Genomic DNA, 25,257 nt, shown 5'->3' with positions numbered 1-25,257 from the left:
AAACATAAAAAACAAAACCTTAAAGAAAAAAGCACATATAGAATCCACAAATAATGAGGATCAACTGTATTTGCGTGGTTTTTTTGGCTCCCACCAGATTCTCAAAGGGATCATGGCACAAAAAGATTAAGACTCCTGTGTGATATTCTCTACCAGCCCATGTTTCCTTCCTTTCCTCAATTTGATTTTGTAGCTTTTGGGTTCTGCCAGGACCCCACTCCCCTGCCTTCCACACCCAGAATACCAGCACAGTGTTACCTCTCTCTCTCTCCGCTCTCTAATTTATCCAAGATAAAATAACAGAGGTGATCTAGGAGGCTGGCTCCAACACCATTCAGCGCCACCACATTAGGATGGTTTCAAAGCCAGTCTTGCTTTTCCGTTCAGGGCTGTGGAGGCTTTGAGAGGAGTGATGTCATAGGGCTTTCTTCCTTAAGGGGTAGACAGATCATTTGATAGCAGTAAAAATTCTTGACAAAAGATGTTGTCCAGAAGATGGATGTAAGTACTTCTAAGGTTTCAGGATGCAAATAATGGGCACTTACTAAGACTGAGAAAAAAAATCAGTTTTTCATTTATTGCTGAAATCTAGATAGTTTATGAGACTTTTTTGGAATCTATGTCTTTATCCTAGAGTAAATTTAGTTGACAGATGAGGCAAGTCTTTTTAATAAAATAATGCTTTCAGACCAATTTTATAAATTCTATCAAATCATATAGAAAGGCAGTTTATAATGTTTTAGAGGTAAAGTTTTAGAATCGGAACCGGGTTCAGATGTAGACATGGCCAATTACTAGCTGCAGGGACTCTGGAAGATTTTCCTAAGATCTCTGAGCCTTAATCTCCTCATATGTACAACAGGAATAATCATAGTACTAACCTCATAGGGTCATTCTGAGACTTCAATGGCAATATAAGCAAAGTGGTTACTACTGTGATTTTACATTGAAACAATAGATGTTTTATTACTCATGTTTGGTAACTATCTAAAACCCCATATGTGGAGTCCATTACATGTACTGAAACTTGCTCATTTCCTGTGGACTTGGAGTATTACAATTTATAAAGCTGACTCAGGACTACCTTGAACGCTAACCAGTACCTCTCACAAGGAATTGGGCAGGACATTTGTCATGTGAGCAGAAAGCAGGATTGCTCAGCTCCAGTTGACTTATAGTGTTGTATAAATTGGCATTGGAAGAGAAAGGATACTGGATTAGACAGACAATGGTTTGGTCCAGAATATTGGTTCTACCGATCATTTTGAAAATTGGTTTCATTGGAAGTATTTTCTCTGCCAATAAGTAAAAAGATCTTGCTGTATTTTATGGGTGCTAGAACCTGTCATCTACCATTAAAGAAAACCCTGCATCTTTGACATTCATCACAAAACTAAAACTAAATCAGTAATGGTAATCATGGTAATAATGGAAGGGAAACTTATGTCACTTCTTGTATGTGTGCAAGGCAGTAACTCTTACTAACCAATTTTACTAATAGGGAAAACAGAAGCTTTCAGAATTTAAATAACTAAGCCTAAGTGCACACAGATAGAGATAGTAAGTGGAGGAGCTAGAATCTGAACCAGGTATGTCCAGTTCCAAAACTCTGTTCTCTATAGCATATATCCTCTGGGTCTAGGAAAGCTCTTCTAGTGCCTTTTCCTCCTATCTAAGGTGAAAATTTGTAAGATACTTTGGAGAAAACTGGTTCTTGTGAATTTCTCACCTTTGGGAAGAACTGTTTGCTAGATGATATCCCTAATGAAATCTACTTTTCGAATTCTAAGAGATTTTTTTTTAATTAAATGAGGCTACTGTTAACTAAATTAGCTCAGGAAGACAAACTCTTAGGTCAGACAACAACCTTCACTTCTGTTTTGGTTTTGAATGGGGGGGGGGGGTAGTTCCTTGGAGTTCATGGTAGACCTGGTGCAGACAAGAGCTTTGCACCTAGTCTCCTAGTTTGAAGGACCAAGAGACTCAACTTCTGGTATGTCCCTTTTCCAAAATTCCCTCTTTTAGATCCACTCCATGTTCAGAAGAACCTTGTGACAATGCAAGAGATCCTTAACCAACACAAGGCCTTTCCAGATTCTTAAATTAGAAAATACCTCAATGGCATGCTACTTATTCTTTAAACTATAGTGCTAAATGTGCAGGTGATAAACTGTGAACAGGCATTAGCACTTGCAGGCTGTATGTAATACCAGACAGGTTTTTACTTACTTCCCAATAGTTACCGTGTATGTGAGTAGGACAGAACTTAAGGTCATACTGGGTGGCTAGATAGGGGATCCCACCAGCTTTATAACTGTTGGAGTGCAAATCATTGCTTCATTCTGTATTTTTCTAGTTTACTGCAGAGGACAGGTACTAATCTTGAAAACAGTAGTTACTGTACCTTTTAAATTATGTCCCAGCAGAATGAATATCCATCAAGGGCTTTCTGATCACTAAACTGTTAAATCCTCAAATGCCAAGCCCTATTGTATATTCTGAGGGAAGGTAACAGGTAAATCCTACTAATAGAGAAATAGGGATGAGTTTTTAAGCTGCTCTTTGCCTGTGTCCTTGAGCCTGAAGGGCTGGCACTCACTGACTAGTTTGAATAAAAAGGGAAGGAAACGAAAGTGGAAAAGCAAGGTTCAAACTAATGTAGGGTTCCTCTGAATAAAAGGAAGTGGTGGAGAAATTCCCAGGTTTAGAGTATGTGTGTATACATGTGTATGAAGGTCAGGTTGGGGAGAAAGATAATAAGGAGAAAAAAAGTTCAAGAAAACTTAGAATCTACAATTTGATGAAAGGTGGACCCTGGCCAAGATCTTCTTTCCTTCAGTCCTGATTGGCTTGCCCCAAACCGCACCAGCTCTGAGCTCCATCCTCCAAATGGGGGTGTGATGGGGGAGGAGAACCTTCAGTGGGTCCTGGCAGATGCCCACAGAGAAAGTGCGGTATAGTCTCAGCAGGTGGGAGCAGGTGTGTTTGTGTTTGTTTTTCCTTTTTTCTATATTAGAACAGCCTTCCTTCTCAACACTGAGCTTCCATTTCCTCCTTTCTCATTAAAAAAGTAAAAAAGTCAAACCTACAGGCTGTTGTACCATTGCTTCTTCAGCTGCATACAAATGAACTGATGGCCTTGGGAATGCCTCCAATATGCAGCCTAGAAAAAGGAAGCTGCACTGCCCCCTGACATCACTTCATGCAGAGATCTCCCCATTTTCCTGCTCACTATTTAGGTTGCTTTTCTAGTCATTGAAAACTTAACTCCCCATTAATTCCCTTTCTTAAATAAACCTGTTTTCTTTATCTAAGCCAATTGAAGTGTTTCCTTCCATTTTGGACAGTCTCCTAAATACCCGTTGTGGTAGGCCTCATTTTTTGGCCCCATCCCCATGCCCTCGGCCCTTCTAGCGCCCACTTTTCACTTTTGTTGAACGAGGCCACAGACATCCTCACCCCATGGGGAGGTGGCCGCCTGGACAGCAGTCCACCAAGCAGAACATACTTGCTGACAGCAGCATCTTCCAGTTCAGACATTCCTGCTTCATACCCTTGCCACCTGTTCAGAGCAGATGGGAGGCTGCCATGGCAGAGGCTGGTGCTCAAATGGCACCCGTGCACTCTGCAAACCAAATAGCTTTGTATGTGTAGGAGCAGGGTTTTTATTGTTGAGGCATGGTAACAAAACATGGGCTGTCTCCTCCAATTGGTGTCATTCATAAATTCCTTCTAGTCCGCCTAGGTAGTTAGAATAGATGATTGGGAACAGGTGTATCCCAAGCTCCAGTCTGCAGGGTGGGAGGTGGGATGGGTGGCAGAGGCAGGGTTTGATGGCAGGAAGGTGACTGGAGCTCATCGAATTCCCTGTGGTTCAAACCAGGCTTTGGGCCCATGTCTTTATAATCACCCAGCCTCATGGGTCGTTGCCCGGTTTTCTCTTAAGGAATAGTTTGGGCTCGTGTGACATTATTGGAGAATTTAACAGGGGCGCGTTAGAACATCAAGAAATAAAGAAATAACAGTGAGTGGGTGTTGATACTGAGACCGTATGATACTTTGCAGAGTGTGGTCCTTCCCAAGTGAGTAGAACAGTGCAAATTCTGTTTTTCTTTTGTAAGTCTTAACTCTTCTCCCCATAGTATGCACTGTTGTGTTCTACACTTCAAGGTCCCTCAGGTATTTAACCAAAAAGCTTTTTACATTTTAGAAAATCTGGAAAATGTCTATATCCTCAAACCACTTCCCTCTGCCTCTGCTCCAGGTGGACACTCTGGAGGTGATACGGCATCCAGAAGAAACCACCAACATGAAGAGGCAGACCATGGCTTCTTATTTCCGGGTATGGAGTCTTTTTGGTCTCTGCTCTGCCTATTTCCAGAAAGGACTTACCAACCCTTCCCATAAAAGGCCCAGATATTATAGGATCATTGAAATAAGAGCAAAGCATAAGAGTCAGTTAAGAAAGGTGGGAGTGTGAGGAGAGAAAAATGTAGTGGGGAGCCTACCTCCAAGTATAAGTTTCTCTGATTCCAGAAAGATCAGATGAAATCCCACGTGTCTACCGGCGGGGGGCAGCACTCTTTGTCCCTAGCACATAACCCTGTCCATTGAATGTATTGATTCTGTTGGCATTTGAGCTGTTTCTTGGCCTTAAAGTTACTGGAACCGGCCACTTTTCCAGCATATTTACTGAAAAATAAAGTAGTTAATAAAATTACAGAAGGTGGCTTATTAAAGTTCAGATCCTGAGGGAATCTGTCTTAGTTTTGACTTTATTTTCCTAGATCGAATTGATCCATTGCAAAGCCCAATTATTTCCCATCTCTGCTGCCCCAATTCTTGATATTTCATTTAGTAAAATGACCCCTTTGAGTAAAAATGTTGTGCCTAGAAGGGCTCTATTAAATGCACATTATGTAGGTAAGATAAGATGCAGAACTTTGTACCAATTTGCACATATTTGTTTATCTTCAAATTATAAAGCACTGGGGTTAGAAGCCCCTTAGAGATCATGTACCACCACTGGGAGCTAAGGTCTAGGCAGCTTTGTGGTAGAGATGTGATGAGGCCAAAGATGGAATTACTGGTCTCAGGTTGTAAGGTGGAGTAGCAATAGGAAGGGGATCCCCAGGGATGAGAAGTCAAGTGGTCATGAGCTGGAGTTGCCAAGGCAGGCTGAAGGATGGGACCTTGGAGCCAGCACCATGGATGGAAAGCTGCATGGAAAGCTAGTAAGTTTAAGAAGGATCCAGAGCCAAGAAGTCTGACCTAGCCAGTTGTACTTCAGAAGTAGACTAAAATTGGGCTCAGAGACCTTTGAGTCCAGCAGTCCATCCATGCAGCAGTTCCTGCTACAGCTTCTCTAGCAGGTGGACATTCAGCTCCTGCCTCATCACTCTCATGGTTGGACATTTCTAACTGCCACCTATTTCTTGAGACCTATCCTGATCCTGTCTCCTTTGGTGGCTGTATCCTCCTAGTGTCTTGGGTGTGTGTGTGTGTGTGTGTGTGTGTGTGTGTGTGTGTGTGTATCATGGGGTTTTGAAGACTCTGAACAACCCTGTGAAATCATCAAGATCTTAGAGTACCTGTCTTAAGAAAAGCCACCTCTGTCTTACAGGTTTTCAGAAATATACCCATGACAACCAGTTTAGTGTCCTCAAAATACTGGGCCTCAAATGTTAATTTTGAGAAACGGAATACTTTGGCAAGTAGGTAACACTATTGTGGATCAGTAGGAGGTGTGATTATGGAATAATGGCACTGATCTCCTGTGTGGCCTGTAATTGCCCCTGAAGGTATATCCAAAAGAGAAGCTCCAAAAGTAGATGCCCCTGAGGATTAGCTGAGGCCGTCCCCACACAAGCAGTGCTCAGCTTTTCCACGTGCCCCCTTTCTGTGAGAGCCCCCTGCCAGCCACTCGATGTGTATTAGTTGAGCTTCAAAATAGTCTCCTTTTCTCCAGTTTTCTTTGCCCTCCTTCTCTCATTTTCTTGTCTTTCTTCTGCTTCATTACCAGTGGTATCAGTAGGATTTGCTTAGACTTTCTGGTGGTTCTTAGGTTGAAGCAACTGACCCCTTTCCTAAAAGCTAGACATTTTAAATTACAGGTACAGTTTGGGGAGCATTGCCTTGGAATACCAAAGACTTTCGTACTGGCGATGGAGTTAGAATAGCCCAAGCATGATCTTAGCTATGTCTCTGCCACATAAGGATATTGCTTGCACTAGGTGATGTTTAAAGAATGCTTTTGAGTCCACAGACAGCTAGAAGTACTCATCAGAACCTATATTATCACCCCCTATTGCTGGTGTCTTTTTCGGCCTCAAAAAGGTGTGTGAGTTGTTTGCAAGCCCATAAACGGCTCTAGAGGCCCCTGGTAGGCCTACGTTGTAATTATCCTTTATGTTTGTGGTAACCTTATTTCATGTGTATTTTTTCCCCTGGTAGTATTCTCTGATGGATCTGCTCTCTAAAATGGTGGTCGGACAGCCCCACTTTGTGCGCTGCATTAAACCCAATGATGACCGAGAGGCCCTGAAGTTCTCCCGAGAGAGTGTGCTGGCCCAGCTCCGCTCCACAGGGATCCTGGAGACAGTCAGCATCCGCAGGCAGGGGTATTCCCACCGCATCCTCTTTGAAGAGTTTGTGAAAAGGTCAGGCCAGCATCTCGGGATATACATTATGTTAAACATGGCCGTGCTGTGGCTATCCCTGTCCCCTGGGATTGCTGCTTCTGCCTGTTTGCCTCCTAACATATAATCGGCTAGTTCCCAGCTGCCATTTACTTGTTTAACTGTTGCATTTTTATTGTGCTCCAACTGAATTGCAGTGGTCTGGAGGACAGAGTAAGCACCCTCTGATCACTTTAAAAAAATTAAAATGTCCATAGATATTTGTATGTTATATATATCCTTAGATTTTAAAACCTCCAGATACTGAGTTGGTAGGATACAAGTATTCCTCCACAAGTGGGTCAAGATCCTAGTAGATGTGAATACACCCAGGCACCCAATCCTCTCGCATGCTAAAACAATGGCATGATATAATAGGATAACTAACATTTACATAGCACTTAGAATGTCCTAGATATATAATCTCATTTGTTCCGTAGAACAACCCTGTAAGCTATGCTGTTATTATTCCCATATTATGGATGAGGAAATTGAGGCACAGAAATGTAAGTGACTTTCCCAAGGTCCCATGTGAGTAAATAGTAGAACAGAAATCTGTAGAACAGAAATTTGAACCCATGCAATCTTTGGCGTCCACACATTTAACCTCCTCAGTCCACTGCATTCAGGCAGTGTGTATTGAAATAAATTGCTTTGGAGCTTTTTAGACCCAGAAATTAACTTTACTTAGGAGTGAAAACCTCTTATTTTCTTTTTTTAATGCTTATTTATTTTTGAGAGAGAGAGAGAGAGAGAGAGAGAGAGAGAGCGCGCGCACGCGTGCGCACACACACATACACACACACACACACACACGCACGCACGCACGCACGAGCGTGCGCAAGTGAGTGTGGGGGAGGGGCAGAGACAGAGGGAGGCACAGAATCCGAAACAGGCTCCAGGCACCCAGCTGTCAGAAGCCAACGTGGGGCTCCAACCCATGAGCAGTGAGATCATGACCTGAGCTGAAGTCAGACGCTTAACTGACTGAGCCTCCCAAGGTGCCCCAAACCTCTTCTTTTCTATACAACGGCCATGGGGATGCATTGTGTTTTATGGGATTATGGGTAGAATTTTTACAAAACTTTCTGTGAGGAAATAGAGGGCAACAATAACAAAAAGCCACCTGTGAGGTGCACTGCTAGCTGAGGACACCCAGAGAGGAAAATTAAAACCCATTATAAAATCTGCACCCCGTCAGTCATCCGTAGTTTCTTTTTACCTCCTTTCTGAAACTTATGCCCAAGGTCATTTTTCCAACTTTTTCTCTGGGAAGAATGGATCCTAATATGGTATCTTGCTTCTTTGAGTCTTCCAAATGCCACTGCATTTCATGGAGAAGAAAAGGCAAAAAAATTCCTTGCAATGAGAGGTTTTAAATTAAAAATAATGAAATGGTTTTTTAAAAAGAAGTGTCTTTGAACTCCTTTTTCCTCTTAAATTTGGAGGTGGAACAAGAAAAAAAAAAGACTATTTTAGCACATGAATGTGACTAGTCAAGTATTTTTAGCCACTAACTGTGGAATACATAAAAATATTTAAGAAAACAGGTCAAATGCTAAACAGATTGGCACTTCTTTGTTCGTAATCAGAAAGCCATTAGGCAAGTATGAACAAGAATTTCAAAATGTCAGTAAATCTGAGGGTATCAAAGATTTCTGAGCCAGCAAGTTAATTGGTATTTTGATCCTTTTGAGCAATTTAACAACAAAATGGATGAGTTAGCAGTTTCTTCCTTGATGTTATTCAACAAATAGGTGCGCCTCTTATCTTCCTGCTCAGGAGTGCTGTTTTGTAAACTCTTAGCAGGAAATGCAGACAAAACAATCAAAGGCAGGGAACAGAGTCACTCAAGGTATATCGGGTGGAGATAAATAAAAGATAAAGACTTGTTTAATGTTACTCTTTACCGTTTTGTATTTTCTGGCATTTGGGACTGAATCTTGAAAGACTGTGTTTGGGGGATTATGTTGTCGGGTTCCAGAATGGGGAAAGACTTCCCCAAGTCACCCAAATCTGCCACTTGGCCAAACCTAAAATACTCCCTCACCCCATCATCCTTTTCTAGCAAAACTTGCAAGTGTCCTTCCTATTTTCCATTCATGGAGCCTTGGAGGAGAGAGGTCGTTCTAAACACCTTCTCATCAGTGGGGCCAGGTGGGTTGGAAGTATTTATTCTAGGATAGATATGAGAGAAGTCACCTGGCAATGCTGGGCAGGTAGCTGAAGCCTTTTGAAGTCATACTATTGAGGGCCAGCACGGTAATGACTGTGAATGTTCATTGGCTTCATGGTCATTGGTCCCTGAAGCATGGTCCAGGAGAAAGTGTCTACTGGGGCAAACGTATAGGACAGCATGTGTTGGGATGTGTTCTGGCAAATGTCTGTAAGATAGGACTGCACATTCAATTCAAAGTCTCATCATTCATTTATTAAACTATTGCAACAAATAGTGCAATTTAGTAATGAGATCAGAGTTCTAATCTACTTGTGAATATAGTTATTTGGCAAGTCACTTGACATTTCTGTAAAAGATATTTCCTTGTCTGCATGAGAAGCAGGAATACATAGAACCCACATCCTGAAGATTTTGAGAGATTGCATGCAGATTCCTTGGCTTTACTTGGCCTCTGAGTCTTCCAGAAATGCCTGCTTCCCACACTCAGGCTTACAGGAGGTGTTATGGAACCAGACTGGATCACTGGCGGAAAAACCAAGTGGCACTCAGAGATCTTGGTGGATCGGAGTTTTATTTTACACTGGCGGGCTCAGAGGAGATCCTTCTCCAGAGATCTGAGCCCTGAATGCAAGTGGGAGGGGTAGTTTATAACGTCATCTTGCGCATTCATGGTGGTTTTTGCGTGTGCAGCAAACAGAGCAGGAAGAACCCGGAAGAGGAGTCTCTAACTAGAGTTTATGTTAGTCCCATCAGCCATCTTATGGTGCACAACTTTCCTTATTTTCCCAACAGAGGGAGAACTGTATGTCCCAGGACTCAATTCATAATAGTTGTTAAATCAACGTCTGTTAAGCAGAATGACATTTACTCCCCTGACTCAGGACATTGCAGTTTTACACCCCATGATACAGGGAATTTCCACCTAAGAAAGATTACTTATCTTTCATGTGGAATTTTGTATGTTGCAATCCTAGGACTATTTGAGATCTCCCTAATGTACATAACACCTTCAATTTTCTTTAAGATCTTCCCTGTCAGTAGTTTACTATTTCTCATTATTCTCTTCCTATGTTTTCCCTTTGTAATTAATATGAGGTCAATGAAGTATTGTAAACTTGTAGAATTTCCTGGCAGTGACAGAAAGAATATACAGTTACACAGAAGAATTTGAGTCTAAATGTATGGCTTAATGCAACTGATACTAGTTTTTCATAATCGTTGAGAGTGGGGGTGATCCTCTCAGCAGCTGCAGAAACACACATATATTCTTTCCAGCAAACTATGCTGTTATTGAAAGTATTTTTTATTTGGAACTTTCTTCAGAACTAAGTGCACAATTATTTTATTTGACTTCTGGGAACACCCAGTTTGACCACCTTTTCTATTAGACTTGGCCCTGAATTAATCTTAGCTATTTCTGAAAATTAACACATGTACATGACAAAAATTTACCAACTTTGAGGCCAGTTTTTAAGTGGAAGTTCAGATTTACGTTCTAAAAATGAGTCCTTGAAATGTTTGTGACAAAAGAGCATTCTTAGGGATGTAACATCCCAAGGAGTTGGGTAATGAGTGATCTTTAAAAGGAACCACAGTTATTAGGACCTGTATATTGGTTCTGATGTGACTTTTTTGTAAATGAGTTACCTGATTTTATAATTACTTTCCAAGTAGTAGCAGAATCACTAGCAGCTACCGAGAAGCCTTATGAATGCCAAAGATTTATGGACACAGTTGTCACTCCTGAACATTTATGAAGAATCAAGGATGCCCTCGTGAAAAAATGTCTCCTCAAAGGTCATTTATGCACCTCCGCCTTTATGTATATATCCACATCTCTAATAGAATGCCTGGCACAGAGTAGGTACTCAAAAAATGTGGAACAAATTATTCTAAACCTCCATCCCCTCAGCGAAGGTGCTTTATTGTTACCACTATTATTTACATATACTCTAAAGGAAATGACATACAAAACTCCTCACTGAAGGCATCTCCAGAGTTGGCAAATTGACTTTTTTTTGGATTCTAGATCTGGATCCTTTGAGATCCAGATATTTTTGTCAGTAGAGGGTCCGGAGTGACTCTATAGACATCCAGACGCTTTTAAATTTGACCTTGATTTTCAAGTCTTTCATATTTGGACTTCAGCCTTTGACTTTGTACTCCTTTTGGCTCTTTCCCGAGTAGTTCCTGGATGAATCCAAGTGGTGGATATACATGTCCCATTAGCCACTCACCTACAGGGCTTCTTAGATCCTGGCCATGAATATATCCTCCCTGTTATCAAGAGAAAATGTACAACGAGGACCTACCTATATGGCAAGTTCTGTACAAGGTGCTGAGAACACAGAGAAGGCTTATTCTTGTCTTTAGCATCCTTGGGTTAATAGGAAACATGTACTGGATGGATTACAAAAGAACATGTGACACAGGACATCCTAAATATATATCTTCTCCTTTTGACTACTTCCTGCCATACTTTTCAGAATGCGAATGGTAGTCTCTCAGCTGAATTTTTGCCTAGCCTCCAAATGTGTCTTCCCAACCCCAGCCTATTTATTGGACATAATTCCTTACACTGCCACTAGTTATGTTGCTAAAAATATAAAGATAATCATGTCATTCTTGTGAATAAAACGGGTCTGCTCCTCATTGCCTACAGAATAGAACCCAAAGCCTTCAGCTCAGCAGGCAAGGCTTCTTATAATACACCAACCAACTATTCTCATTTTTTCCCCCACCATTCTCTCTTACACACCCTAGACTACCATCAGTCTAACCTTGGACCCTCCAGGCCCATACACAATGCTGGCCTTTACACCTCCTATTTTCTCTGGTGGAAAGTCTTTACCTGGTCACCTCCTCCCCACCTTTTAATCTCTAGCCCAGTCACCTTCCCTCTGAAGCTTCCTTGTATTAAGATGCCAATAACCTCCTCAGTACTGCCAAATCACAACAATAAAAAAAAATATCTCCAGATATTGCCACATGTGCCCTGGGGGCAAAACTGCCCAAATTGAAAACTACTGACAAAAATTTGTTCCTCGCAAAAAGAGATTAACATGTGAGCTATTTTTAATCCTAGCTTACGTGTTCAGTGATGTCACCAGGGTCCTGAACGCCTTCTGACCTCCTTTCATTCCTTTTTACCATCTTTACTGTGTGGGTTGGCATATAGTTTTATGGGGCTGCTGTCTCTCTAGACATCATGTCTTCATTCAAAGGAAGAAAGGGACAAGATGAATGACTAAGCCAGCCACATTTGCCTGACTTTTATTAGGAAAGAAAACGTTTTCCCAGAAGCCATTTCACAAACTTCTCATTAGCCTGAACAGACTTGTGTGATCATTTTTCACAACAGAGAGAGGCTTAGAAAGTAGGGAACAGGACTGGGGCTAGGAAGATTGTAACCCAAAGGAAAACTAGTGTTCTTTCAGCCAGGAAGAAGTGGGAATGGAATGAGAGAGACATTAATTATGCTTGTCACAGAAAAGAAATCTAATGTTTACTAATTGAAGGAGGTAGTGACTGAATGACTAAGGGGCTGAGTTGAATTTGGATACTTTTAGTTCCCCACAACCCACCCATTCCTCATTTGCTACCCAGCTTCTTCCTCAAGATTGTAGTTTAAGGATTAGCAAGTACAGAAGTACCTGATTAGAAACAGGCAAGACACCGAGAACCCTTTAATTCCATTGCCATGGAAAGGTGTGTTTGCAGTTTTAAGCCTGCAACAAATGTTAGCTCTTGCAAAATGAACTGAGTATCATCATTTATCACATGAGCTAATTCAGTTTCAGGAAACAACCCATGAGGACGTAGAATCCCAGTGGGCAATGGCCATGCTGTGGGAACAGTGCAGGAAGAAATGGCAAAGGAAAATAACAAGAAAGATGTTTGAAGGGAGACAGTGTCGATGCAGTTGAGAAGGGCTGCCTCTCTGGACCTTTGGATTGGCTGCCCAGCCTACTCGATGAAAATCAGTGGCTGAATTAAAACTGTATCCCTGCTGGGAGGTTCCTTAAAACAAATTTAGTGGGACTATGTTATGTTAATGATAATGATGAAGCAGAAAAAACAAATAAGAATGTAGAAAATAATGAATGAGAAGGAGAGAAAGTGGAAGAGGAGAGGAGAATGTGAGGAGATGGGGCACAGAGATGGGATGTCTAGCCCCAGCTGCGGCCCTGGCTCCTCAGCCCAGGCACATTGCCTTCACAGCCTTGGCATCCCCCTAACGTGGTGCCCTAGGACACCTCTGCCCAGTCCATCAGCCGACCCACAGTTGAACTCTTACCCATCCCTGTTCTAACGTGCTCTGTTTGATTCATAGTAAATATCTGCCCACCCCTGAGCACCATGGTTTAGGGGTGACTCGGAGGAAAGATTGCTAGCTATTTTTTCATATACATTTGGGTCAGGGAAGAGAAAACTATATTTTTGTCAAAGAAAGGGAAGGAGGACAGGAGAGAGAGGTATTTATTGACCACCTGCTGATGATAGGCTTCATGCTAGTGCTTTACAAACATCATCTCACTTAACACTGGTAATAGCCCCCCAAATACATGAAATTATTTGTTTTACAAATGAGGAAATTGGCTCAAAATCACACAGGTAATGTGTTGTAAAGTCAGGCTATGAAATAAGAGTCTACCTGATTCCAAAGTCTGTCTTCAAAATATGTAAATGAGACAGTTGAACACCACCCAAGTAATCACTATGAAATCAGTCTGTAGAATTAAAAAAATAATAATAATAATTTTATCAGTTGTAAAATAGAATAATTAGTTTAGACTTTAACTTTCTGGGGGCACTCAGTTAGGCATCTGACTCTTGGTTTGGGCTCAGGGTCATGATCTCACAGTTTGTGAGTCTGAGCCCCACATCAGGCTCTGGACTGACAGTGAGGATCCCGCTTGGGATTCTCTCTCCCTCTCTTTATGGCCCTCTCATGCTCTCTCTCTCTCAAAAATAAATAAACTTTAATAAATAAAAAGGATAAATTTTTAAAAAATAAAATTTAACTTTCTGTTACAAATTAATTTGCGAATAAACTCAGCCTTAATCTTCAATTCCCAGTGTCTTTTTTTTTTTTTTTAGGAGGCCTCCTATTTAAAGCTTATGAGGAGGCAGCAACAGCATCAGCAACATTTATCAAGCACCTATTTTTTAAATATATATTTATTTTGAGAGAGAGCATGTGCACGAATGCGGGAGGGGCAAAGAGAGAGGGGGAGAGATAATCCTAAGCAGGCTTCGCACTCAACGCAGAGCCTGATGGGGGGCTCAATCCCACAGCGGTGAGATCATGACATGAGCTGAAATCAAGAGTCAGTTGACTAACTGACTGAGCTACCCAGGCACCCTGTTAAGCACCTACTGTGTGTGCTGAGTGCTATCGTAATACTGAATTAGAAGGAATTTACAATCTCAGGACTTCCACAATCTAATAGCACAGATCAACATGACTTGTCATCCCACAGCCCAAATTCAGGAGTCTTCCTAAGGATGTAATGGATATAATGGCTTTTTTTTTTTTTTTTTTTGTAGCAGATGGTGGCCAGCTGTTCTGTCTTTACTGAAGGCCATACATGAAGGAAAAAAAATTAAAATAAAGGAACTTATGGTAAATATAAGAAAGAACTTAAAAAACTAAATCTGGATTTTCATATACACTAAAGGGAAATGGGCAATTGGGGGTAATTATCAAATTATCCAAGCCAGAATAGCTCAGTTCCCTCCATTATCAACCTAAGAGAAAATTATTTATATGGGTTGAATTGTTCAGATAATTGTCCTGTATTTTGGATATCTGAGTAGACAGTCTGGGTGGTCACTGATGTTGATTGAGGATCCCTCAAGGAATATTTTTAAATAGGAAAAGGGTTGATACTTTTTGCTGCCTGATTGGGAACGAATCTACTTAGATGGAAGTGATAGTAGTCAAATTTGTAGTTTACAGAATTCTTTGACGAGGATATAGGTACATTGTAATTAAACCATAATAATTTTTACTGATGTTTGAAATTAACTTTTAATTGCAAAAATAATGTGTGAATACTTTTCGTCTAAAATTTTTAAAAGTTACATATGAGGCTAAAGTCTTTCTCTCTGCATCTTGAATTTTCAGTATCCTGCATGCACCATGGCCCCTCTCTAGGGAGTTACCGTCATTCTTTTGGTAGTGTTATCCTTTCAGAATACATACATACATGCACACACAACACAGAGGGGGAAGAAAGAGAAATCAAGAAAGGGGCAAAAAACCCCACGTTTTTAGCTTAACTTGAATCACTTATTTCATACTATTTGGCACCTTCCTTTTCTGTTTAACAATATGTATTAGAGATAAGTCTATGTTGTTTCATAGCTCCAGTGCATTCCTTTTTAATTCCATCATTAAAATTGGTAATATTCATTTAGCCATTCTTCTACTGGTGGATATTGACATTGTGTCCAATTGCTTGCCAGCAGTGCTCAAACAATCCTATATATTTAACCTGTAGGAGAATTTCTTTAGGGTAGATTTTGAGCAATTAATTGACCTTTCCAAGGGAGAGCGATGTGCTCCACAAAGCCATTTCGTCCTAACGAAGAGAAAGGATGAGAAGAAACATGAGAGCCAGTTTCTTTCCTCAGATAGATTGTGTCGCTGGAGGCAAGTCACTTCACTTCCCTGGGATTCTGTTTCTCTAATAAGTCAGTGGTTCTTCAACTTTGTCATGCATGAGAATCTCCTGAGGCCTTGTTAAGACACAGCTTGCTAAGTTTTTGATTAGTAGGGGGCTGTGTGTGCAAGTTTCCAGGTGATGCTGATACTCCTGGTCAGGAGACGACTCTGAGAGCCAGTCACTGTTCAGGTATGTTGAGGAGAACATCCTGTGAAAGACATGGTAGTGGAAATTCCAAGAGCCCCAAACAGACTACCTAGAGAAATTTAATTGTTCCAGTTTGTCCACATATGATGATAACCCATGATTCGCCACAGTAATAGTATTGTACTGATGATACACATCAGTTTTTAAATCACAGAGTCAATTCTTTAGGCCAAGAGACAACTCAACATTGCATCTTTGCTGTGGGCCTTCCAGTTCAAGTACATAGCTAAAACTAGAATTTCTTTGGCAATATTCTTGACCTGTCAATCCACTTCCCATTGAACAGTTCCGGGGTCTAGGAATTATCTCTTTGACTCCTGAGGCAACCTATTTTGTGTTTTTAGATGTCTGATCACAACCTTGTCCTTACTAACCTTGACCAAATACATCTTTCAGAAGCTTCTATGCATCCGTCCCAGTTCTACACTCTGGGCTTTAGAAAACAAATCAGCTCCTTTTCTAATTGATAACAGTGTTCCCCCGAGTCAGCAGTTCTCAAATCCTACAGTGCATCAAAATAGCCACAGGACCTTATTAAAATTTAGGTTCCTGAGCCCCAGCTGTAGAGATTCTGATTCTGTGTCCAGAGTATGGCCTGGGAATAAACATCTTTTATGAAATCTCCAAGTAGATCTGCTGCCCGTAGTCTGACATTGTTTAAGAGACTAACGGGGTTCAGGACATGCTACCACAAAATCTGACGTCTTGGCATATTAATATTATAAGCTGAAGGAACTTGAGAAATGGCATGAGCAGGAAGGATTTTTTGCCCTTTCTCTGAAGCAGGTCATATAACCGTCATGTGAGAGGTGCCTTCCCTTTACCAAGAGGAAACAAGCATCCTTATCTCTGAAAACAGTGGACACAGAGAGGGATCTCTATGACCCCAGTTTCCCACACTTTGCTCATACTCTTTGTCTTACCTCTTTCCATGACTCTTCAAGCTTCATCAAATCTAGCATAAAAACACTCATATTTGATTTCTTTAGGTCTTCTTTCCTTATGAAGGCTCCTGTGTCATGTAAACCTTCTATTAAATAAATGTGTGTGCTTTTTCTTGCTAATGTGCATTTCGTCTAATTTTTAGATCTAGCCAGAGACTCAAGTGTCTAGGAAAACTTTTTTCCTTTCTTATAAGACCGAGTTAAGCCTTTTTGTCTAAGCTCAATGCTTCAACATCTCCTCATATGACATGGCTTGAGTTCCCTCACTTTCCTGCTTACTAAGGGCTATCTGCCAAAATACACTACAAAATATACCCATTAACACCCATCCCCATCCTGACTTACTATAGCACTCATCCCTACCCAAACTGATGTTCTTTATATACTTGTTTAGTATTTGCCTCTCCAACTAGAATATAAGCTTCATGAGGGCAGGGAAATTGTCTATCTTGCTCACTCATAATATTCCAGCACTTCTATCAGTACCTGGCAATCAGTTGATCCTAAATAAAGTTTTATTTAATGAACAAATGAGTAGAATGGGAAAGAAAAGCCATTTCAATTCAGAAAGTGAAACTACAGAGAATGAATGACCCATCCCAAGGGAGAGTATTTGCTTAAGGTTTTTAGAAAAAAGGAGAATAAAAATGTTTGTATAATTAACCTTTTAAAAAAAAAAATCTCATTATGGACTTAAAGCCCTGGAAAATATTCTTTTAGTAGTACAGATGTTTTGCATGCCTTTGGGTACATAACTCAAACCGGAAGGATGAGTCAAAGCAGGCAGGGCTCATTATGGTTTGGGATTTCAAAAGCATCTTTAAAAGAAGCAGATCCTTTCCAAACATGTAAAAATGCAGAAGCAGAATGACCAAGATGAGAAGTGCAAATTTTAAATGTCAGGTGTAACAAAAATGTAAGCAATCTCCAATGCTTATATTATTTTTATCTAATATGGATAACTCTTAGCTGGCTTGTTCGTGCTCTTTCTCTCTCCTCTCCCCTTCCAGGAGCATAGGTAATCATTAGAAAACATAGAGAAATATGATTCATTGCATATACTGTTCATTGTCAGAGGACTTAAGTGAAAACAAAAGGGAAAGTTAAGCATCATTAATAATTAAGGAAATGCACATTAAAGCCACAATTAAATATCACTTGATACCTAGTTTGGCAATAATCAGTAAATCTGGTAATTCCTTGGATTGACATGGTTAAAGAGTAGCAAGACTCTTAGGCTCTACTGGTAAGGTAATATATCTGTGTGATCACTTTGGAAACAGTTTGACATTTTTAGTAAACTCCAACATGAACATATTACACTAACCAATGGTTACACTCCTAGAGTTATTAAGTAGAAAAGTGACAGTATTTCAGAGCCCACTAGACCTTTTAGGATTGCTGAGAAGCACTGAGTCTACCTAAGTGTGGTGACTTCCTGCCTCAACCTGCCCACATGTTCTCCTTTGGGTCAAATGTCTACAGCCCAGAGTTTTGTACTTCTTTCTTCCTCTTATTAAAAGATAATTTTCAGAAGAAGGTAACATCATGACTCACATACAGATATAAAGATAAATGTGTTTAAAGAATTTATTCATATGATATGAGGGAATCAGGCAGATATGATCATCAGTTCAAAGGAAAAGTCAAAACAGTGCAGGCTTATATGAAGTAAAAGAATGTTGAGGTGAATTGCAAATGGAGGCAAAACTGGATTTTCCACAGTGGGAAGTCAATTGAAATCATCAGCAGACTGGACAGAATTTATGTATCTATCAATGACCTATAATTTAGACAGAGTTTCAAACTGCCTCAAAGAGGATGAACAGGGCTAGAATCCAGTAACCCAGAAGGGTATGCTAAGGATGGTGTACATGTAGTTTCCCACTGATACATCAATGCCTTACTGATACACTAGTCCAAATAGAATATTGTTTGGATCCCTCACACTTGTGTCAAGGAGCACCTGACAGCTGGTGTTCAGATGTAGGAAATCAACACTTCTCCAGGGTCAAAAGCCCGGTATTCCAGATTGCTGCAGACACAAGTTCCAATGAGCTGCAAAGTTCTGGAGTATCAAAGGTCCCTCCCTGTTACAGAGTCAAAGATACTACCACTGTATACAGTAAGAGCTAAGAGTAGATGTGGGTTAGAGGAATGTGAAGGAGCCTGAATTTGGAGTTAGAAGACATGGGTAAGCCTCAGGCCTCCACTTACTAATCTGTGACCTCGAGCCAATTCCTCCAATCTGGATTTCTCTTTCAAACAAGAATTTTTAGAACAGTTTAACAATTACATTAAAATTAAATTAAATTAAATTTAAATTTAAAACAATTTAAACAATTAAAAACAAGAATTTTTATTTATGACTTTAAGTTCCCTTCAGGATCTAAATGTTTATTCAAGTAGCAAGCCAGGCCCTTCCACAGATGGCCCTGTGGGAATACCCACTCATGGAGGGTTTTGACGGAGGGCTGGGCAGATCTGTTTGTGAACATGAGGAAGAATAGCTGGATTGGGGTGTCCTAGATCCCTAGTGTGCAGTACAGAAGCCTCAGCATCTGTCGGAAACTTGGAACGTTCAGCAATGAAAGGAGAAGAAATGATAGGAAAGGAAGTTACTAAAAAACAACCTGCAAAATTTAGGAAATGTATCACCAAGGTTGGCTCCGACTCTACCCAGTGTGCTTAACCACAGCAAAAGGGAACTGGAACTGTATTAGTCGGGGTTCTCCATAGAAACAGAATCAATAGAGTGTGTGTGTGTGTGTGTACTGAGAGAGATTTGTTTTAAGGAATTGGCTCATGTAATTGTGGGGGCTGGCAAGTCAGAAATCCGCAGGGCAGGCTAGCAGTCTAGAAATTCCAGTGGGAACTGATGTTGTGGTCTTGTGCCCAAAGGCAGTCTGGAGATGGTATTTCTTCCACCCAAGGGAGCATAGTCTTTCCTTGTAAGGCTTTCAGTTGATTAGATGACGCACACCCACATTATGGAGGGTGGTCTGCTTTACTCAAATATTAACAATATTAATTTTTCTGACTTACAAACATAGCATCTTTCTCCATTTATTTAGGTTGTCTTTAATTTTTCCTAGCCAATATTTTGTAGTTTTCAGTGTACAGGTCTTGTACATTTATCCTTAGGTTTATCCCTATTATTTCACATTTTTAATGCTATTGTAAATGATATTTTTAAAATTTCAATTTCTAATTGTATATAGAAATACAATAATTTTTGTATATTGATTTTTATCTTGCAAGTCTGCTAAACTCGCTTATTAGTTCTGATAAGGCTTTTTTGTAGATACCATTGGATTTTCTACATAGACAATTATGTCATCTTCAAATTAAAACAGTTCTATTCATTTTTTAAATCTTTTTAAATGTTTATTCTAGAGAGAGACAGAGCGTGAGTGGGGGAGGGGCAGAGAGAGAGAGGGAGACACAGAATCTGAAGCAGCCTTCAGGCTCTGAGCTGTCAGCACAGAGCCTGAAGCAGGGCTCAAACCCATGAACTGAGAGATCATTACCTGAACTGAAGTAAGAAGGTCAACCAACTGAGCCACCTAGGTGCCCCAGTTCTATTCATTTTAAATACAGATGCCTTTTCTTTCTTTGTCTGGTCCTATTGCAATGGCTGGAATCTCTGGTACAATGTGGAATGGAAGTTGTGAGAGTGAACATCCTTGCCTTTTTTCCTAATCTTTGGGGAATAAGTGTTCAGCCAGTCTCTGTTAAATATGTTAGGTTTAACTTGATGAGTGAGCTTGAGGAAGTTCTCTTGTTGCATGAGTCTATTGAAAAGGGTTTTGTTTTGTTTTTTTAAGTGTTTATTTTAAGAAAGAGGGGAGGGACAGAGAGAGAGAGAGGGAGAGTCCCAAGCAGCGACATAGGGCTTGAACCCACCAACCATGAGATCATGACCTACGCCGAAATCAAGAATTGGATGTTGAACCAACTGAGGTACCAGGCACCCCTGTGGGTTTTTTAAAATAGGATTGGATGTTTGATTTTGTCAAATGCTTTTCCTCATTTATTAAGAGCGTGTCTTTTTTCTTTTAGCTTATTAATATGTGTAAAGTTTTTCATTATTGTCCTTTTAATATTTATAAAATCTGTAGAATTTCATAAATTATGTGATATATAATTTATATCTTCTTTGTTTTCTCCCCACCCCCCCCCAGCCCTGATCTGTATAGCTAGAGGTTTACCAATTTTATTAACCTTCTCCAAGAACTGCTTTTAGTTTAATTCATTGTCTATTTTCTGTTTTATTGATTCTTTCACTTTGATATTTATTGTGTCTTTTCTTCTGCTTACTTTGGGCTTAATTTGCTCTTTGTCTAATTTATGGTGGAGGCTAAGGTCATGCATTTGAGAGAATGTTCTTTTTTTCTATTATAGGTGTTTGATGATATAATTTTTCAAGTACTACTTTAGCAGTCTCCCATAAGTTTTGAGAGATTGTTTTCATTTTCATTTGATGAAGAATACTTTTTAATTTCTCTTTTGATTTCTTCTTTGACCTATGGACTATTAAAAAGTCTGTTCGTAAGTATTTGGGGATTTTCCAGATATCTTCCTGTTGTTGATTTTTAATTTAATTCTACTGTGATCAGAGAGCATGTTTTGTGTGACTTGAGCACTTCATTCATTAAGTCATGTTTTATGGCCCAGATTTGTCCTATTGTGGTAAATGTTTCTACATGTAGTTGAAAAGAATATATATTCTGTTCTTGTTGGCTGGAATGTTCTAGACATTTCCAGTAGGCCAAGTTGGTTGTTCACCCTTTCTGATTCCTTGATGTTGGGTTTTTTTGTTTTGTTTTGTTTTGTTTTTTGCCTACTTGTTCTAACAATTATTGGGGAGGGTATTGAACTCCCTAAGGATAATTGTGGATTTGTCTATTTCTCCTTGCAAATTAGTGTTAGCTTCGTGTATTAGGTGCAAACATGCTTAGGTCTCTTAAATTCTTTTGATGGATTGACCTTTTTATCACTGTGAAATAAATATCTTTATCCTTGGTAATATTTTTTTGCTCTGAAATCTACTTTGTTTGATACTGTAATATAGTCAATTACTATAGTTTTAACTTGATGAGTGTTTGTTAACATGGTATATCTTTCTCTTTTACTTTTAGTTGTGTCTTTATATTTGTGCCTTTTTTGTAAGCAGCATATAGTTACACTTTGGTTTTTTATTCCATCTGAGAATTTCTGCCTTTAAATTATGTTGTTTTGACCATTTACACTTAACATTTGTTTGGCTAGGTCCAATCTATCATTTTGCTATTCGTTTCTCAGACACATTTCTCTCCTGTGTTCTCTGTTCCCTTCTTCTAGTTCTTTTGGATTTATCGAGTATTTTATATGATTTCATTTTATCTTCTTTGTTCACCTATTAACTGCTGGTCTTTTATTATTTTGGGGGTTGTTTTCTGATTTATAATATACATCTTTAACTTATGCTAACCTACTTCAGGCAGTATTATATCACTTCACAAATAGTTTTGTGTATAGAATATATAGTATAGAATAGAATTAGAATAATAGTTTACTTCACTGTCCCTCCTCCTGGCCTTTATGCTCTTGTTATATTTGTGCTGTTTATGTTATGTTGTCAGTCATAAGTTACACTTACCCTTATGTTTTAAACTTCATAATATATTATTAATTTTGTTTAACAGTTAAGTATATTTTCAAAAGATTTAATAATAAGAAAAAATCTCTTCAATATTTAACAACATAGTTATCTTCTGGCACTCTTCATTTTTTTATATAGATCCATATTTCCATTTGGTATTATTTTCTTTCTTCATACAGGACTTCATTTAACATTTCTTATAATGCAGATCATCTGGTGATGACTTCTTTCAGCTTTTGTATGCCTGAAAAATTCTTTATTTTGTCTTTGTTTTTGAAAGATAATTTCACTGAATATAGAATTCTTTTCTTTTGATTCTTTAAAGATTTTCTCCATTGTCCTCTCACTTTCATTGTTTCTGTTGAGGACTCTAATGGCATATTTATCTTTGTTCCTATGTATCTAACATATCTTTTTTCTTTGGTTTCTTTTAAGATTTTTCCCTTTATGACTGTGTTTTGAACAATTTGATTATAATATCCTTTGGTGTAATTTTCTTCAAGTTGTTTTGTGTGTGTGCTTGGACTTAGATCTGTTAGTTTCTAGTTTTCTTCAAATTTGGAAAATTTTTAGCCATAATTTTTTCAAATATTTTTTCTGTACCCTTCTTTTTTCTCCTCTTCATAACTCCAGTTTCATGTATAAGGCCACTTGAAGTTGTCCTACAGTTCATGAATGCACTTTTATTTTTTTAATTATTTTTTTCTTCTGTGTTTCATTTTGTATAGTTTCTATTGTCGTGTCTTCAAGTTTAGTAATCTTTTTTTTTTTCCTGCAGTGTGTGAATTGCTGCTAATTCTGTTCTGTGTGTGTATTTTTTTTTTTTTAATTTCAGACATTATAGTTTTCATTTCTAAAAATTCTGATTGGGTCTTTTTTGTATCTCTGCGTCTCCATTTAACTTTTTGAACATATGGAATACAGTTAAAATAAGTGTTTTAATGTTATTCTCTGTTAATTTTATTATCTGTGTTACTTCTGGATCCGTTTCAGTTAGTTGACTTTTTCCTCATTATGGGTCATATTTTCCTGCGTGCCTGATACTTTTTGACTGGATACCAGACATTGTCCTTTTATCTTTTGGGGTGCTGGATATTTTTGTATCCCTATGAAAATCTTTGTGCTTTGTTCTGGGATGAAGTTAAATTACAGGCATACTTTGTTTTATTGCAATTTACTTTATTGCGCTTCTGCAGTAAAAGATACTGCATTTTTTACAAGTTGAAGGTTTGTGGCAACCCTGCATCAAGTTTAAGTTTATTGGCACCATTCCAATAGCATTTGCTCACTTTGTGTCACTGTGTCACATTTTGGTAATTCTCACGATGTTTCAAATTTTTCATTATTATTATATTTGTTAAGGTTATCTGTGATCAGTGATCACAGCTCATTGAAGGCTCAGATGATGGTTAACATTTCTTAGCAATAAAGTATTTTAAATTAAGGTATGTATTTTTTACAACATAATGCTATTATACACTCAATAGACCACATAATAATGGTCTATCACTTTCATATGAACTGGGAAACCAAAAAGTTGATTTGACTCACTTTTTTTTGAGATAGTCACTTTATTGCAGCAATCTGAAACTGAACCCATAGTATCTCTGAGGTATGCCTATACTTGGAAACAGTTTCAGCCTATTGGATCTTTTTTTTTTTTAATGTTTATTTTTGAGAGAGAGAGAGAGTACGTGAGCAGGGGAGGGACAGAGACAGAGGGAGACACAAATTCTGAAGCAGGCTCCAGGCTCTGAGCTGACAGCACAGAACCTGACATGGGACTTGAACTCTTGAGCTGTGAGATCATGACCTGAGCTGAAGTCGGACACTTAACCAAGAGCCACCCAGACTCCTGGATCTTGTTTTAAGATCTCTTAGGTAAAGCAGAGCTGTGTTTAGCACTAATATTTCCCCACTTCCGAAGCAAGACACTACTGAGTCCTCTATCCATTGTCCTATGAATTATGAGGTTGATCAGTCTGGCTGGTAGAAACAGGCACTATTCTCAGCCCTCTGTAAGCATCAGGCACTATTCCCTCTAGTCTTCTTAGATGGTTCTTTGCCCAGCCTTGAGTAGTTTCTTCCCATGCAGGTGCTAATCAGTTACTCTGCTGAATACCTGAGAGGCCTTCCGTGGATGTCCAGATGTAGCTCTCGACTAGTACTCTGTCCTACATACTCTAGGGCCTTGGTGTCTCCAACACGTGGTGGTAGGCTTTGAAATATGATTGGTCAGATGTAAGCTGTCAGTTCTGCCTGCATTGTGTCTGGAAGAGTTCAAGTCTAGCTCTTTATAAGAAAGAAAATAGCTTCACTGGCAGCTGATTTGGAACATTCAAAAACTCCAAAATTTCTAAATATTTCTTTTCTTTTCTTTGCAATTAAGGTTTCTTTTAGTAGACCCAGAGCTCATCTTGAATGAAGTCCAGGGACACTTTTCATCTTCACTCCCTCTTTATAGTACCCTTAGTCCCCCTCCTGGAGGGTCCTGCTTCCTCTGAGGGAAGCCTAGAAGTTCTTAGGGATTTTATAGGTTTTATTCCTGGCTCCACCCTGGAAGGACAGTGTTTGGTCATTACAGTTTCTTAGACATAAGTCTCTCACACTTTCCTAAGTGGAACACAAACAAAACTAAAATGCCTTCCTCTTACTGAGATGGACCAGTTCTCATAGGACAACTTGAATAGTCTCTGTTTCTTTACTCTGTCTTACCAAAGACTTTATCAACCTGTACTGAAGAGTATAAGAAAGGAGAAATGAAGAAAAATAAAAGCCCCTGTTTGCCTCAAAGGTACTATTCAAATTAAATAGGTTAAATAGGCTTTGGAGGTCAGCCTAAGAAAGGCACTACCGTTGATTTGGTGGCGGATACACCTACATTCCTAACAATAACTTTTGTTGGGGATAGCTCTGTAGAGAGCATGATTATAGT

General features: G+C 39.3%; 1 protein-coding gene across 1 annotated transcript in view; it reads left to right on the top strand.

Moving 5' to 3' along the window:
* Positions 1 to 25,257, top strand: part of MYO3B (myosin IIIB) — a 407,188-nt gene that overhangs the window by 239,840 nt on the left and 142,091 nt on the right. The window contains exons 24-25 of the mRNA XM_049616047.1: positions 4,265 to 4,342; positions 6,454 to 6,659. Coding sequence (XP_049472004.1) covers positions 4,265 to 4,342; positions 6,454 to 6,659 — 284 coding nt within the window. The remainder of the gene's footprint in view (positions 1 to 4,264; positions 4,343 to 6,453; positions 6,660 to 25,257) is intronic.

This window comes from Panthera uncia (assembly GCF_023721935.1).
Source record: "Panthera uncia isolate 11264 chromosome C1 unlocalized genomic scaffold, Puncia_PCG_1.0 HiC_scaffold_3, whole genome shotgun sequence".
In the NCBI taxonomy this organism is placed as follows: domain Eukaryota; kingdom Metazoa; phylum Chordata; class Mammalia; order Carnivora; family Felidae; genus Panthera; species Panthera uncia.
This window is presented reverse-complemented; position numbering and strand designations above follow the sequence as displayed.